The sequence below is a fragment of the Gymnoscopelus braueri genome (genome assembly GCF_963280865.1).
Source record: "Gymnoscopelus braueri genome assembly, chromosome: 15".
Taxonomy (NCBI): domain Eukaryota; kingdom Metazoa; phylum Chordata; class Actinopteri; order Myctophiformes; family Myctophidae; genus Gymnoscopelus; species Gymnoscopelus braueri.
In genome coordinates this window covers 40,190,425-40,206,839 of record NC_137620.1, presented here as the reverse complement: position 1 = coordinate 40,206,839, position 16,415 = coordinate 40,190,425, and the positions used below count along the sequence as shown (strand labels likewise).

Here is a 16,415-nt window from a genome sequence, read left to right as displayed (position 1 = left end):
GTCCTTAAAAGTCCAATCTTAATTCCTGTCAAACGAAAGCATAATGCGTGATCACATCGGCAGGTACTATAATATTTTCACCACATGTTCGACTGTTGTGGCCAGAATAAGGATGTGAGAGTGGTTAAAGTATCCCAGTAGTTTCCCATTGTGTATTTAGTTTCATTATCCTCATACTTCCCCTATAGCTACAGTACAATATACAGTACCTTGTGATTGGCATGAATGAAATGAATCCAGCTGGCTTCTTAAGAAAGGAAACCCATTGTTTCTGCTTTGAGTTGATCACAAGACAATTGACCCCAGAATGTGACCCCAGAATGTGAATGAATTACATGACACGAAAGTTGGCTTTGATTGATTGATTGAATACTTTATTAGTCAGAAATGTAAACAGCACGTGGTACGGTCAGACATTAAGGCTAGTCCTGGGCAGTGGTGGTAAGTAACTAAGTACATTTACTTAAGTACTGTACTTAAGTAAAAGTTTTAGGTACTTTTACTTTACAGGAATATTTCCAATTTTCGGTACTCTAACTTCTACTCCACTACATCTCAGAGACAAATATAGTACTTTTTACTCCACTACAATTATTTGAAAACTTTAGTTACTAGTTACTTTGTAGATTTACCCACTTAAGCCCTATATATATTTCGGCCATTTGAAAATAGCTGATCTACAAGCTCACAATGCGTTGCGATGCGACGCATTGTGAGCTTGTAGATCTGCTATTTTCAAACGATTTTTTATACATTGTATTCAATTAATCAACATAAGCATAACAGATTAACACAATAAAACATCAACAAATACAAAACACTACATGTACAGTACAAAGGAGAAGAAGAAAAAACGGCAGCAGTGAATGACACCTCCTTTCAATGGGAATGTACATTTACCACCCCTTGTGACAGATGACATCATGTGAACTGTCCACAGAAGGTCTATAAAGGACTAGGATTCTGCTGTCATGTCAAATTTCTACGCTCCTCTTCCTCAACGCAAAGAGTAAGAAACCTTTCCATGCTTGATATTATGAGTGTGTCTATAATATGTATACACTCATTCTTGAGAATCGGGACAAAACCTTTATTTTTTTAATATATATTCTTCAATAATGCCGGGAAAAGATATCTTAAAAGATCATAGGGTTGACTCTTAAACCATGTAATGGGCCAACCTCCCACAGTGTTTTTTTTTGGTGTCATCTCCATAAGATGGCATATCTGACAGAGTTGACATCTGACGGAGTCTGACGGAGTTGACAAAATGTTTTTTTCATTCCACAGCACGTAGTTGACAATTTATTTTTCAAAGTTGCTTAGGTTCTATTAATGCTAATAGAATTAGCTTAGAAGGACTGACGGGGTTGACATGTTATGGTTGGGACACACCAGATAGTAATATTATTTAGTGCATTTATCAAAATATTAAAAAGCTTAACAGAGCTTTTGCAGCTTTCCCGCCTTTTTTTTAATTAAATTATGTTTTTGTAGAAAACCAAAACATTGTATAAATCTTATGTAATTCATATATAAATCCTTTAAGAATGTATTTTCACCAAACTGTTTTTTTATTATTATTGTGTTAATAAATAATAATTTGAAATGTTTTGGTAGGACATGATTTGTCTCAATTCTCAAGAATGGATAGTATATTATGCAAGGACGGACACACACACACACACGCACGCACGCACGCACGCACGCACGCACGCACGCACGCACGCACGCACGCACGCACGCACGCACGCACGCACGCACGCACGCACGCACACACACACACACACACACACACACACACACACACACACACACACACACACACACACACACACACACACACACACACACACACACACAGTATACTGTATGTGCAATTATGTGGTTGAAGCACTAACCTGTAACCTCTACCTTTTTTTTTATATCTTATGTTTCTCATGACAGAAGGGAAGAAAAGGAGACAGATGGGAATGATGGCTCCTTGTATGACACTGTGGAGTTTATGTGAGTGTTTTGCAGGTCTGTCTGTCTGTCTGTCTGTCTGTCTGTCTGTCTGTCTGTCTGTCTGTCTGTCTGTCTGTCTGTCTGTCTGTCTGTCTGTCTGCCTGTATGCAGGTCATCACTTGAATCATTGTTGTTGAACTGACTCAGTGTGAAAGTATCACAATTGCTTCTGTTTTTTTTATTTTATGATGCACACCACTTTTGCTTGCTTGCTTTCACACGTGCGTGCGTGCGTGCGTGCGTGCGTGCGTGCGTGCGTGCGTGCGTGCGTGCGTGCGTGCGTGCGTGCGTGCGTGCCGCACGTCGCACGCACGCACGTCGCCCGTCGCCCGTCGCACGCACGCACACACACACACACACACACACACACACACACACACACACACACACACACACACACAAACACACAGTGAATATGCTGGGTGATATTAGTGTGACATTTTAGAAGTACTTAATAGAAGTTATCTATATTACATTTATATTTTTGTCATTATAAAGTATTGTTTAATTGCTTGTCCATGTTTTGACAATGATCAATTACATCAATGGAACAAAGTGTAAAAAAAACACCCCACTGTGTTAAATATTACAGCACTCTGTTAAACGTTACAAAATATTAATTAAATTGAATTAAAACCGGGAAAACATCTGTTTCCTTTTAGATTTTTGCGTTGGCTATTCCAAAATAGCAGATCTACAAGCTCACAGTGTGTCACTTCATGCCGCGCTGCGAGCTTGTACATCTGCTATTTTTTTTACATTTTTTAAAAATCTTGAAAGTGTGAGAACTACTGATTTAGAAGGTATCTGTAGAATCGGCCTCGGGTCTTAATGGGTTTTAAGGAACACAACGGCTGTGTTCTCTTACAGCATAATACTAGTACTATCTATTCATATTAACCAATGGTTTAGATTTTTACACAAGCAATGTTAAAAGTATAACACCCAAAAAAGTATTTCCAGTTTTCAATACTTTTACTTCTTCTCCACTGCATCTCAGAGGCAAATATTGTACTTTTACTCCACTACAATTATTGAAAACTTTAGTTACAAGTTACCTTGTAGATTTAGATTATTATTACAAAACATACATTAACCACTTCAGCCCTATATACTGTACATTTCGGCCGTTTGAAAATAGCTGATCTAAAAGCTCAGAATGCGTCGCGATGCGACACCTTGTGAGCTTGTAGATCTGCTACTTTCAAAAGATTACCTTTTATAGATTTGAAAACTTGTGAAATGGGACATTCTGCATAATGAGTACTTTCTGTCACTACACCTTGGGAAAACTGAATCCATTCTCTTTGGGACCAAACATTCCCTCAGACAGATGGATGTAAATGATTTCAAGGTCAAAGTCGATGACACAATTATCTCTAGCAAAGAAGAGATTACCTATTTGGGTTGTGTACTTGACAAATACCTGACAGGTGATAGCATGGCTACAAAGGTGGTCAAAAGAGTAAACCAGAGAACCAAATTTATGGGCAGAGTTTCCTCTTTTGTCAACCCTCAGGCCCTCAGGACCCTCTCTGGGGCCCTGATTCAACCACTTTTTGACTATGCTTGCACCTCCTGGTACTCCAACACCTCAGTGTCACTGAAGACTAAGCTTCAAACCTCCCAAAACAAACTGATTCGGCTACTCCTCGGATTGGGGCCCATGACCCACCTTTCTCCCACCCATTTTGCCAGCCTAGGCTGGCTCAGGGTGGAAGACAGGGTTAAACAACTAAAAATGGGACTGGCCTTCAAAATTGTAAATGCAAATTTGCCCGATATGCCCCCAATTCCCGCATATCTGAGTAAATACCTCCAAAAGGTTAGCGACACCCACAGTCACAATACCAGAGGGAGCGTTAACAACAATTTGGTACCACCCACCCATAAATCAAACATGGGCAAATTCTCCTTCTACAGCACTGCCACCCAGGATTGGAATAGTCTAACTCCATCCCTCAAAAAATGCAGTTCGCTGGGCTCATTTAAAAGAGCCTTAAAAAATCACCTTTCAGGAGGCCAAAGGTGGAGGTAGTACCATTTTCCCGTTAGACAGCAGACCCCCCCCCCCCTGTTCTTGTACATATTTTTTTCCCCTCTTTTTTATTTTTTTTGTTGTACATAGTGTTATATATTGTTTTTGGCTGTTTATTTTGTAATGATATTTGAACTGTGGTGCCACTATATATGCCTATGAATTAAATACCAAGGCCCTCATTGGAAACAAGTCCGCAAGGACTTTTATGAACGGACCTGTTAGACAAAGTATTTTAAATGTAACTGTGCTGTTTTACATTTTTTGCCTAATAAAATATTCAATCAATTCAATCAATCAATTCTACTTTTGGTACTTTAAGTACATTTTGAAACCAATACTTTTACTCACGTAAATTTTGAATTCCGGACTTTTACTTAACAGAGTATTTCTACATTGCAGTATTGATACTTTTACTGAAGTAACAAATGTGAGTAGGCCTACTTTTTCCACCACTGACTATTGATACTAAATGCTGTTTTGTATGGTTCTGTGTACATCAGTTCCTCTGGCGGTGCTAGTGTTCACATCCAACCGGTGCAACGCAGTCTCCAGTCTAAAGGAGAACCTGACTGACTGCCTTCAGGACAAAGACTACAGCCAGCTGCTGAAGATAGCAGAGGAAGGTCTGCCCCGCGCCACCACACCTCAACACGTTGTCATCGTCGGGGCTGGAATGGCCGGACTGACAGCTGCCAGCCTACTGGAAGATGCTGGGCACAAGGTGATGCATTTACATTTTAACCACATGAATCGATACAGCAGCATCCCTATTCGGGGGTGAACAGTTGGCAAATATAGCAGATCACAACGCGACGTGTTGTGAGCTTATTGATATGCTCTTTTCAGCGAAGATATTTGGTAGTATAGACCCCTGGGAGACACCGATCGACTATGAAGTATAGGGCACAGGCTGGTGGAAAAAGTACTCAAATTCTTTACTTAAGTAAAAGTACCAATACTGCAATATAAAAATACTCTGTTACAAGTAAAAGTCCAGAATTAAAAATTTACTTGAGTAAAAGTACAAAAGTATTGGCATCAAAATGTACTTAAAGTACCAAAAGTAAAAGTACTAAATATTTGAAAATAGCAGATCTACAAGCTCACAACGCGTCGCGATGCGACGCGTTGTGAGCTTGTAGAGCTTGTAGATCGGCTATTTTCAAATAGCTTAGGTATAAAATAGGGTTAAAGTGGGTAATGTATGTTTCTTTACATCATGATTTTTATCTGAAAAGTAACTAGTAACTATAGTTTTCAAATAAATGTAGTGGAGTAAAAGTACAATATTTGCCTCTGAGATGTAGTGGAGTAGAAGTAAAAGTATTGGAAATTGTAAATACTCAAGTAAAGTACAAATACCTCAAAATTGTACTTAAGTACAGTACTTAAGTAAATGTACTTAGTTACTTTACACCACTGGGCACAGCAGTGTTTTGTGGTGCCACAGGTGCGTTGGTTTGTTTTTTGGGGGGAAGTCCAGGAGGTTGGCATCACCAGACCTGAGGGAGCGGGAGGGGGCGTGGCGTTGGAGGAGTTCAGAGAGGTAGCGGGGGGCCGGTTATTGAGGGCCTTGTCTGTCTGGTGATGAGTATTCTGGATTCTGTATTTTGGATATTTTGTTAACATCAAAATGTCCAAACTGTGTCATGCGATGAAGGTAACCATAGTGGAGGCCAGTAACCGGACTGGAGGACGAGTGCACACCTACAGGAATGAAGAGGAAGGCTGGTACACAGAACTGGGTGCCATGAGGATCCCCAGCTTCCACAAGTGAGTACAGCATGAAAACTATAGCAGTAGAGGATGCAAATAAAGAAGCAAATAAAACTATTAATGGACGACTTCACCCATTTTCAACCTTTGAATTTTTCTTTTTTTATTAATGTGAGAACAATGGCTTCGATTCATTTTATAGGCCTAATGAGTAAGGACCAATTATATGACGATATTGAAAATTGGAATTGGTCCTTTAAGCACTAGAAGTAACTAGCCAGATAGACAACAAACCTTCTAGTTAACATACGTATCACCTATTCTTGTTTTTAAACACTCAGAATTGTGCTCTTGTACATACAAAAACTGGGACTCAAGCTGAATAAATTCATCATGGACGATGAGAACACGTTTTACCTGATCAACGGGACTCGGAAGAGAACGTACGCCGTGAAAGCCAACCCTGACGTCCTTAAATACAACGTGAGCAGAGAGGAGAGAGGGAAGTCTGCTGATGCACTGCTACAGCAAGCTTTTGAGAAGGTATGGAGGATGAAGAGGGGGAAAGAGGCAAAAGGGGCTACTCTGTGTGGAGTTTGCATGTTCTCCCCGTGTCTCTCAGGGTAGTTAATACCCTCACAAAAACATGTAGTAATCCTGGTCACTATACCGCCTCCCCCATGACAGCCGGGGCGCCTGATGGAGGGGAAGGGAACTGGTTGCAATAACGTGTTCCTTCCACTCGCTACGTTTTAACGGGGAAACCTGTCAGGTGACAAGAAGGTCAGTTGGCTCTCATGCATTAAAGGAGGCATGAGCTCGGCCCTGGGCTCCCTATATGCTGGTGTGGGGAGTGTAGCGCCCAGAATCACTTAGAGAATTGGCACCGGGTGAAAAAAGGGTTACAAAATCGTGGGATAAAAAATTAAGATTCAAAAAAATAAAAAGAAGAGGGGGAGAGAAAAGAAGTAGATGGAAGGGAGGAGAGATGGATCAATTGACAATAATTTTTCTCTACAGGTGAAAAAGGAAGTTGAAACACATGGATGCGAAGCAGCATGGAAGAAATACGACCACTATACCCTCAAGGTACAGTAAATAGGGAAGTAAACACTGGTAATTATGCTCCCATATGTTTATTGCAGATTCAACATTTTGATGATGTATGATCTTCTCCAGAAAAAAATCTAGGTCCAGGTGATTGAAATGCAGTGGTGGAAAAAGTACACACATTTTTTAAGTAAAAGTATCAATACTGCAGTGTAAAAAATCCGGTAATCAAAATGTACTTGTGTAAAAGTACCAAAGTATTGGCATCAAAATATACTTAAAGTACCACAAGTAAAAGTACTAATTTCACAAGTTCCGAATGTATACAAATCTTTTCAGAATAGCAGATCTACAAGCTCACAATGTGTCACATGGCAACCCTTGAATGTGTGAAACATTTTGTTTGTCTGCTTCTCCCATAAGGAGTACCTGATAGAGGAGGGTAATCTTAGCCGTGAAGCAGTGAGGATGATCGGAGACCTGCTGAACGAGAACAGCTTCATGTACACAGCCCTGTCTGAGATCATCTACATCGAGTCAGACGTCAACGACAACACTGAGTAAGAACTTATGGAGTGAGAGAGAGAGAGAGAGAGAGAGAGAGAGAGAGAGAGAGAGAGAGAGAGAGGCAACTGGCATGTTACCATGTTGAGAGATTATGCCATAATCTCCCCAGGCTCGTTTAGACAGTGGTGGAAAAAGTTTAAAAAAAAGTATCAATGGTGCAATATAGAAATACTCTGTTACAAGAAAAAGTCCAGAATTCAATATTTACTTGAGTAAAAGTATAAAAGTATTGCCATCAAAATGGACTTAAAGTGCCAAAAGTAGAAAGTACTCAAAATGCAGTATGTCCCATTTCACAAGTTAAAAATGCATAAAATCTTTTGAAAATAGCTGATCTACAAGAGAAATTGAGTCTCAGCTTAGTTTTGAGGTGAAAGGTTGCTCTCCACCACCTTCACCTATAAATAAAACAAAATCCAAAACGCCAGTGTCCAGATTTTACAACCAGCTAGCCAGACACTGCACAACCATTCGTTGATGGAATTGTGATAATCATTTAATTCAAATATAAGAAGCACTTGAACAGCTTTGAACAGTCAAAACTGGTGGTTCTGTAATCAAAATGCTAACAAAAATACTGTAATTGGGCTTTAAATCAGATACAAAATACTGTGCTTTACTTGAGTGCCAACAACGATGTTGAATGCTTTGCAGCATTTTAAAAAGGTGTAAATCTTGTTATTGAACTGAATTTGGTATTTAAGGTACTTTGAAGTGACTGGCGGAACGGACCTCCTCCCCCAGGCTCTTCTCACCACCCTCGATTCCACGCTCCTCCGTAAGGCCACGGTCAAACGCATCAGCAAATCATCAGCTACTGGCGTCATCGTGTCATATCAGGAAAGCGGCCAATCGTCTTTGACCGAAGTGTCTGCCGACTTTGTCCTGGTAACGACCACAGCGAAAGCGGCCCTGTTCATAGACTTCTGGCCTCCTCTCTCTTCCCGCAAGATGGAGGCACTGCGTTCTGTGCATTATGACAGTTCCACCAAGATCATCCTCACCTTCAGCAAGAAGTTCTGGAAGGACGATGGCATCCGGGGAGGGAAGAGCATCACAGACCGCCCCTCCAGGTTAGGGATGCACGGTTAATTGTTCATCATAATAGCGGTCGATATTACTTAAACATGAAATATTGATCAAAACAGATCAGCTAAATAATCCTGATTATTATTAGTTTGAATCTGAAGCTCTAAAAAGGCTTAATTCAACATGACTGAAGTCTACAGAATCAAAGTGTGTTCTGGCCTGGGGAAGCTTTCAAAAGGGTCAACCTGTAGAACAAATAAAAGTCATCTAGTTAGAAAACATTTAAGTAAAAAATACATCTGCACTACATTTAAATTGTACTAATATGTGCACCAGCAGGCGTAATAAATCATAATAAAGAATGCAAGCATGTTTTTTTAGTAAGTTAGCATCTGTATCCGGAATCACAGTTATCCCTTTAACAGGGGTGAGGTGAACCCTACTGGAATCAATCAACTTGACCATACAATGAATCGGTTAACGGATACAAGCCTAAAGTTCAATATCATGCATCCCTACTCCAGATACATCTACTACCCCAGTCACAGCTTCCCCTCAAACGAGTCCATTGGCGTCCTCCTGGCATCTTACACCTGGTCTGACGACTCGTCTCTCTTCCTGGGAGCGAGCGACGAAGAGCTGAAAGACCTGGTTCTCAACGACTTGGTGAAGATCCATGGGGGGCACATCAGGTACCGTTCTGTTTCACTCTAGTTTACTCTATTCCATGCTGTTCTGTTCTGTTCTGTTCTACTCTACTATGTTCTGGTAGCCTGATTATCAGACTGAAGCTGCGTGGAGCTTCAGTCTGTCATTGGCTCTAGTCTAGTGTAGGCGATTACAAGGGGGAGGGGATTAGAATTTCCCTAAACAATTTGAATTGGTCTTTAGAATTTCCCTAAACCAATCACAAGGGATCCCCACCCCCACCTCCGACTCTCAAATCCTAGGTTCACATTACAGCACCAGACCAAGAGAGGCAGTCCACTCAGAGAGTGGGCGGGGTCTATGGTATGGAAGGCTAATGTTCTGGGGCAACAAATTGCAAAAATAGCTGATCTCACAATGCATTGTAACACATTGAGTAGATGTGCCTTTTCGCTTTTTTAAAAACATTTTGTCCAAAATAGCGAATCCAGGGTTAACGTGTTTAACTTTTTTTTAATTTTTATCAAACTATTAAATTGTGATATTATATATTACAAACATAATCAAGGAAATCAAACCTAATCAATATCATTCTAATATTCTACTAGGTCCCTCTGTACGGGAGTGGTGGTGAAAAAGTGGAGCCTGGATCCTTACAGCCTGGGTGCCTACGCTCTCTTCACCCCCTACCAGCACATAGACTATGCCAAGGAGCTGTTTGCCAGCGAGGGCAGGGTGCACTTTGCTGGAGAACACACCGCTCTGCCTCACGCCTGGATCGACACCTCCATGAAGTCAGCCATCAGAGCCGCCAAGAACATCAACCATCAAGCTGCTCTACTGGACACAGGGTCGGCTAAAAGTACAGTTCGAGTGGAGCTTTAACCTATAGGGTTTCTAGTCCTTATAAATATAGTTCAGTTCAAGCAAATATATCGTTTGATCGTGGTACACAATTTTATTTTGATTATTTATTTTCTTACTTCTTCTGTAATTGTAAGCATTTTGCTATCCTGCTATCCTACTATCAAATGAGAACATCTCTGTCAGTCTGTCTGTCTGTCTGTCTGTCCTCATCTATATTTCTCCTCAGTGGGTTGGCCAGTCAATCTGAACTTGCACATTCATGGGTGTTGACCATTGGTATATGAAGGGAGCTAGTGACAAAGCCGATTCTTCACTTCCCCCGAATTCAAGCTGTTTAGATTTTATAAGCATTTACGTGATCTCTTACTCAATTGAGACTGCTGTTAATGGATCAGTGTTGATTTTGTCGACTAAAACTATGACGAAAAATGTTCGTCGACTACATTTTTTCACTGACGAAAACTAAATAAAAACTAAGCTGTCATGACTGAAACTAAGACTAAATATACTGCCAATTTTGTCAACAAATAAAAACCAGACTAAAATGTGAGGGAGCGATTAGTGGAGAAGAGATCAAGTAGAACCAAAACAAGTAATTTTATGTTTGGTTGCGCTCTTATATAAATCTTATCAGTTCCTTGTCAGGTCGTGGTTTATTGTTAGTGTGTGTATGCTAGAGTTTAGGCTTCCAGCCATCTGCATTATTTCTCAGTTTTGTTCTAGCTTTACCTGGCCCATTTTATGGGAAGTTTAAGTTTGTTAATAAACCTCCTGAACTTTGATTCCTGCCTTGTGTCATACTGCTTTTGGGTCCTCTGAACTAACACCATTGACAGTACAACCTTACCTTGGGCTAAACAAACAAGGGGCAGGGGCATAGACACAGGGGTAACAGGACACAGGTGCAATCAACAGACAAATCAAGAGACGATAGGCAGAGGGACACAGGAGGAGATAACTAATAATCACCGGGAGGTGAGACAAGGCAGGAGAACAGTAACTAGGCAGACAGGAAGGCACAGAACAATACTACAAAATAAAGGTACACAACATCAGGGCAAAAGGCAACAACAGAGTAACAGAAATACAATTGGAACGATACAACAGAACAATGGCCTAAACAGGCCTAAAGAACAGCCCTAAAGAGTCCAATACCATATAAGGGCAGTCAAGGGCTAAATAATAAAGTCAAAGTCCATGGCCCGAGGAGCGGACCGTGACAGGGATAGTGACGGAGCAGAGACAACCGACCGCTCCCCGAGTAGAGCAATGATGCAAAGATGCCCGTCGGCTCCCGAGACTACACCCCCACCCTGAGTCTCACCCTACCCTGGGTTCCTCATGCCATTCCACATTCATCTCATTACGTTTCAATACATTGTTAAACTTAAGTAGAGGTGTGGTCTCTTACTAGTGAAACTGTACATATGGTTTAACTTTAGTGTAAGTGGCTAACCTTCCCATGCACAAACTCATTACATCAAATAACAGCCGCAGCAGAAAGGTGCCATTTTTAATGCTTTATTTGTGTTGTGTTTGTGTGAACAGCAGACAAACAGTGATATGAACAGATAATAAATACATAGAGAAAAAAGCAAGCAAATGGTGCTGTAAGAGGCGGATCCATGTTTGGAGAGTATCCAAAGAGAGAATGAGGACAATTGTAACTCAATGATTAAGTTCACCTCTTTCAAGCTGTAGAATGCAGAGAGTTTCTAACTAATGGGCTGAGACCCAAAAGTGATCAAAGATGTTTAACAGTGGAAATGAGTGTTATCTCATTCACTGGTGGTGAGAATCTGGGATGTGAACACATTTTGTCATGCACTGACTTGACGTACGATACACAACACTACAAAAATGACCATAATCAGTTTTAAGTATTTGTTATTAGTAAGTATACAAGAGTAGGTACTGTTTTGTTGGAATGGGGATATCGTGTTTGTCTTGGTACCAAACCCAGCATAATTCCTGTTCAGTTTCTTAATTTGTACATGAAAGACATTTGAAAAAACACGAAAAGGAAAACAAAGACAAAGAAAGGAAAATAATAAAGAAAAAGACAAGAAAACTCAACAGGAAGAAGACCATTATGACAAAATAGTTCTAAAAGGGATATAAACATTAGTGTGATGAATTTAAGTTGTTTTACAGTGTTACGCAACTGAAAAGGCATTTCCATCATTTTAATATGAAAACAACATTCATGTGAATTACTGACACAAGGGCTAACTTGCAAAAAAAGAGAAGGCCCTGACTAGACTCAAAACTCAAAGAAACTGCACAATTTCTTAAAGCTAATTTTATAGTAATGTATGTCCAGGGTTCAATTTGTACAAAAAGACAATGGCCGTAGCTAAATTAGCTAATCTACAAGCTCACAACGCGTTGCAATCCAGCACATTGTGAGCTTGTAGATGTGCTAAAAATAATTGTGAAATATTTTGACAAATTCTGAAGATATGCCCAATGGCAGGCTTAATGTGGTTAAATCATTTTCAATTATGATATTATCAAACATATATCAAACAAAGAGGCATGGATTTCTCCCTCATCCGCGCCAGGCAAACTGAACTCTGATTATGTCTGACTCTCCATGGTTGGGGTACTGACGCACTGTAGTTGCTTTTAATTCAAGTGTTAACCAATGAGTCGGCTATTACAAGTACAGCTTATCTCTAATGGTGGGGTATGGACCTGGACGCAGTATTCTTGGGTCATTCGTGACATAAATAAAAGCTGTTGGTTGGGTTAAGTACTGACATGTCAACATTAAATCTTTCCCCACAAAATATGTGCCAAGTTCCTCTACAGGAACAGTAAGAAAAATAGTGAGAGATTCCAAGGCATCCTTTTACAACAATCAATACAAAAAACTATATCAAACTAATTCCAACAATCAGTGCAGGAAATTATCAATCAAATGCCAACAATCAACAGAAGAAATTAGCAATCATGATAGACAAAATGTATAAAAAAGTGGGCACTTCATAAATTCAATGTACATGATGGAACACAATTAAATGGTGAGGTAAAAAATAACAATATAAATTAAATAAATACATGAATAAATACATAAATCAATTAATTTACTGTACATTAATAACATAAATACATAGCATACAATGCACTGCAACTGTGGGGCCATTGTAAAAAAAACAGAATCTTGAAGTTATTGGTTTGCCATCTATTTAATTAAAGCTTACTATATTTGACTAATTATAGATCCAGTTGAGAGCTGTACACGTTCACTTAAAAGGGAATATTGCCCCACGGTTTTCCCACCTTTTCTATGATGTTATGATATCCTAGCATGAGTGGTACAGTGGAAAAAATTCCATCCTGGGTCCGCCACAGCTAAAAACGCGTGCCTATGGTCCTTGCGCTAAATCTCGTATTTTACTAGCTTTTTTTGGTTTGTTTTTTGGTGAGATCTGACGTTCATAGTGACAGAACACTATGCAACGTGATTGTCTTAATGCGCCCCACCGGAAGTCTCGCTAGACGAGATTGAAATCTCCAGATTGAAATCTCTGAAATGTGTCTACTGCACCATTCATCCTAGGATATCATAACATCATAGAAAAGGTAAGAAAACCGTGGGGCAAAATTCCACTTTAAAAGGGATAGTTCACCCCAAAATAATTTTTTTTTGTTTTCTATTGATTACTCTCCCCATAAAGCCTTGAATTCTTGGAGATTTCCAATACCTGATTAATTGAAGAAAATAGTAGGCCGATAATTTGAAAACTCCAAAATAACTCTCACAGCGTAATGCAAGGAGGACTGAGGAGAGTCGTTTTGGAGTTTATACATTATTTTTGAAAAGTCATTTTAACATTATTATTTAACATTGTCTTCCTGTTAGTGCATTTGTGCCTTTACTATAAGGGCTCTGTAATGTTAATGCTCTGAGCATTGTTGTTGAGGTTAATAATAATAATAATAAAAATTGTACTTTATTCTGTAAATGGAACTCAAAACCGTGTTTGTTTCACGTCTGCAGTTTGCTGTAGCACTTGGGTCGATTATGTTTCAAATGACGGGAGTGCGTTGTTATGCTTCAAAGAGATTAGAACAATGACAGAAACGACAGGCATGCTTCCTCTAGGTATTCTCGCATAACCAGACGATCAGATATCTAAATTCAATGAACAAACCTACTCGCACTGCTTGGAAAACCAGTCCTGATACCAACCCCCAATATGAAAGACCACCCTAATGTGTTTAGCCTATTTAATTGAATTTAGATCTCTGATCGCCAGGCCAGTTTAGGTAACATTCTTAGGGGGGATGATGAGAAAACATTCTATAATAGAGTGAGTTATATTGGCGAGCAACACACAGTATACATCTAGGATCCACAGCGTTCCAGAACCCTCGGCATATAACAGAATTAAATGTCATCCGAGAATTTGGCTACACTGTTATCGTTTGTTTCCATCACTGAGATACTGGGCAAAGGACAGGTGTGAAAACAGTACTGACCAATATGTTGATCCTTTTCATCTGTAATATCATTTACATATTTTCAAATATAGATGTTGGATTTTATAGATTTCTTCACTCTAAGCTGATTTTACAAGAACAAAAAAATAGATTAACACTTGAACCAAGCATACACGATAGATGCAATATGCTTTATCAATCAACCAACACATTCAGTCAATGTCAAGCAATCATGTCTATTGATGAATCTACTGTCAATACAATGAATACTAGAATACAGCAGAACAGCACATTCCTTAATCAGACATTCCTAATATACAAATGCTGGACAATGGCTTAAGATAGGTCTTTGCCTTATGGGTCTATATGTCATAAAATTTTAGCCAAATTGGAACATGTCCAAAACCTGCAAATGAAAATAAATTCGATGCATTATCCTGCTTCAAATCCAGTCCATTTATGCAACATTGTTTGAAATACATTTTTTATAGTTATTTAATCCCATTCCGGCACAAATTAAACTAAACTGTGGTGTGCAGCAATGCACTCTGGGATATCCCAGGAAAGTTTAAGAATAGACCTCTTTTAGTCCATTGTCCGTTTAGAAACCACAATGTCTTCTCTTATATACAGGATAGGAAGGCAGAGTGACATCCATTTGGTCAATCTTTTCATTCATCTGTTCCCCCTGCCTCTCTATCCTCCTTTCAATTTTTTCATCCCTCCATTTTATTTTTATCCCACCACCACCCGTCTATCCATCATTGCATCATTGCAGGAAGTATTTGGTATGGAAGCAGCATAGCTTCCTGTAAGACATCACACCTCCTACTTTCTCTACTACAGCCTTCCATTCTTCATGCCTTCATCTCTTCTTTTCCTCCTCCACCCATCCATCCTTCCCAACCATCTCCCCATCTCCTCACATGTCCATCTGGCCTCATCTGGAACCTCTCCCTCCGCTATATATCTCAGAGATGAGGTCCCACATAGCTCGGTGCCTGTGGGGGGGGACGCCGGTGAATATTTTCCACTATGCATGATTCTTAGCCTTTTCCGCACATCGTATCCAAACAGTAAAGGTCGTCGTCCCTGCTCTCAGATGTTTAAAATTTTAGCGCTCAAGAAAATCTAACCGACGGGTTGAAACAAGCTTCTAAATCGTTTCTTTTAGTCAGCCTGTGGCCATGTTTTCACAATGCAATCTTACGGGAGCAGTACTGCGCATGCGGACGGGGGTTGACAGGCCACAGGCTGACTAAATAAGCGATTTAAACGCTTGTTTCAGCCCGTCGCTTAGATTTTCTTGACCGCTAAAAATTAAAACATCTGAGAGCAGGGAAGAATACCTTTACTTTTTGGATACGATGTGCGGAAAAGGGTAAGAATCATGCATAGTGGAAAATGTTCGCCGGTGTTCGCCTCCCAACAGGCACAGAGCTATGTGGGACCTCATCTCGGAGCTATACAGCGGAGGGAGAGGTTCCGATTGGAGCTAATGTCCATCCGTCTCTTCTTGGTTCCTTTCGGTCCATCATCAGAGCTTATGTTGCTGATGTGAAGATTTGAAGCACTGATTAAATCATCGGTGACAACACATAAGGACATTATTCACGTAGAGTTCCTCTAGCCTGGTTCCAGACGAATCAAACAAAAATTGCCCTCGGCAGATTAGGTCTGGCCCCTCTCAATAGAGATTGGATTTCTCTCCCTCCGAAGTTGTGAGGGACCAATCAGGGCCCAGTATGCAAATATGGGGGCGGGTTTATCACCAGAGGCATTTTTTATTATTATTTGGCCCTCGGAAATGCAGGTTCCACACAGAGATTCCAGACTAATATCTACGCAGTGATGTTAGTCTGGCCATGCCAGGCTAGAGTTCCTCATGATAGAAAGATGGCCGGTCTCATCATCACATCTCTTTTTCTTCCTCCTCCCGTTCACCTATTACATCCATAGTTTTTTTTTGACATCATGGGAACCATCTCAGAACGTCTTTTTCAATTCCTCCGTTCTTCCTTCACCCTCCCCCTTTTTTTCA

The 16,415-nt window shown here is 40.1% G+C and overlaps 1 protein-coding gene across 1 annotated transcript; it reads left to right on the top strand.

The window, feature by feature from the left end:
• The first annotated feature begins 1,957 nt into the window (after nt 1-1,957).
• LOC308102348 (L-amino-acid oxidase-like) lies at nt 1,958-10,647 on the top strand. Its single transcript, XM_080452018.1, has 9 exons — nt 1,958-2,007; nt 4,549-4,769; nt 5,709-5,821; nt 6,106-6,307; nt 6,785-6,853; nt 7,238-7,374; nt 8,086-8,454; nt 8,935-9,102; nt 9,667-10,647. Exons 1-9 carry the CDS (start codon nt 1,968-1,970, stop codon nt 9,941-9,943), a joined length of 1,596 nt encoding a protein of 531 aa, XP_080308144.1. The 5' UTR covers nt 1,958-1,967; the 3' UTR covers nt 9,944-10,647.
• The last annotated feature ends 5,768 nt before the right edge of the window (nt 10,648-16,415 follow it).

Bases quoted from the DNA above. Each gene is read 5' to 3' on its own strand.
- LOC308102348 (XM_080452018.1), top strand. From the start codon at position 1,968: ATGGGAATGATGGCTCCTTGTATGACACTGTGGAGTTTAT. The intron at 6,308-6,784 runs GTATGGAGGATG...TTTTCTCTACAG, and splicing joins TACAGCAAGCTTTTGAGAAG to GTGAAAAAGGAAGTTGAAAC. The intron at 9,103-9,666 runs GTACCGTTCTGT...ATATTCTACTAG, and splicing joins ATCCATGGGGGGCACATCAG to GTCCCTCTGTACGGGAGTGG.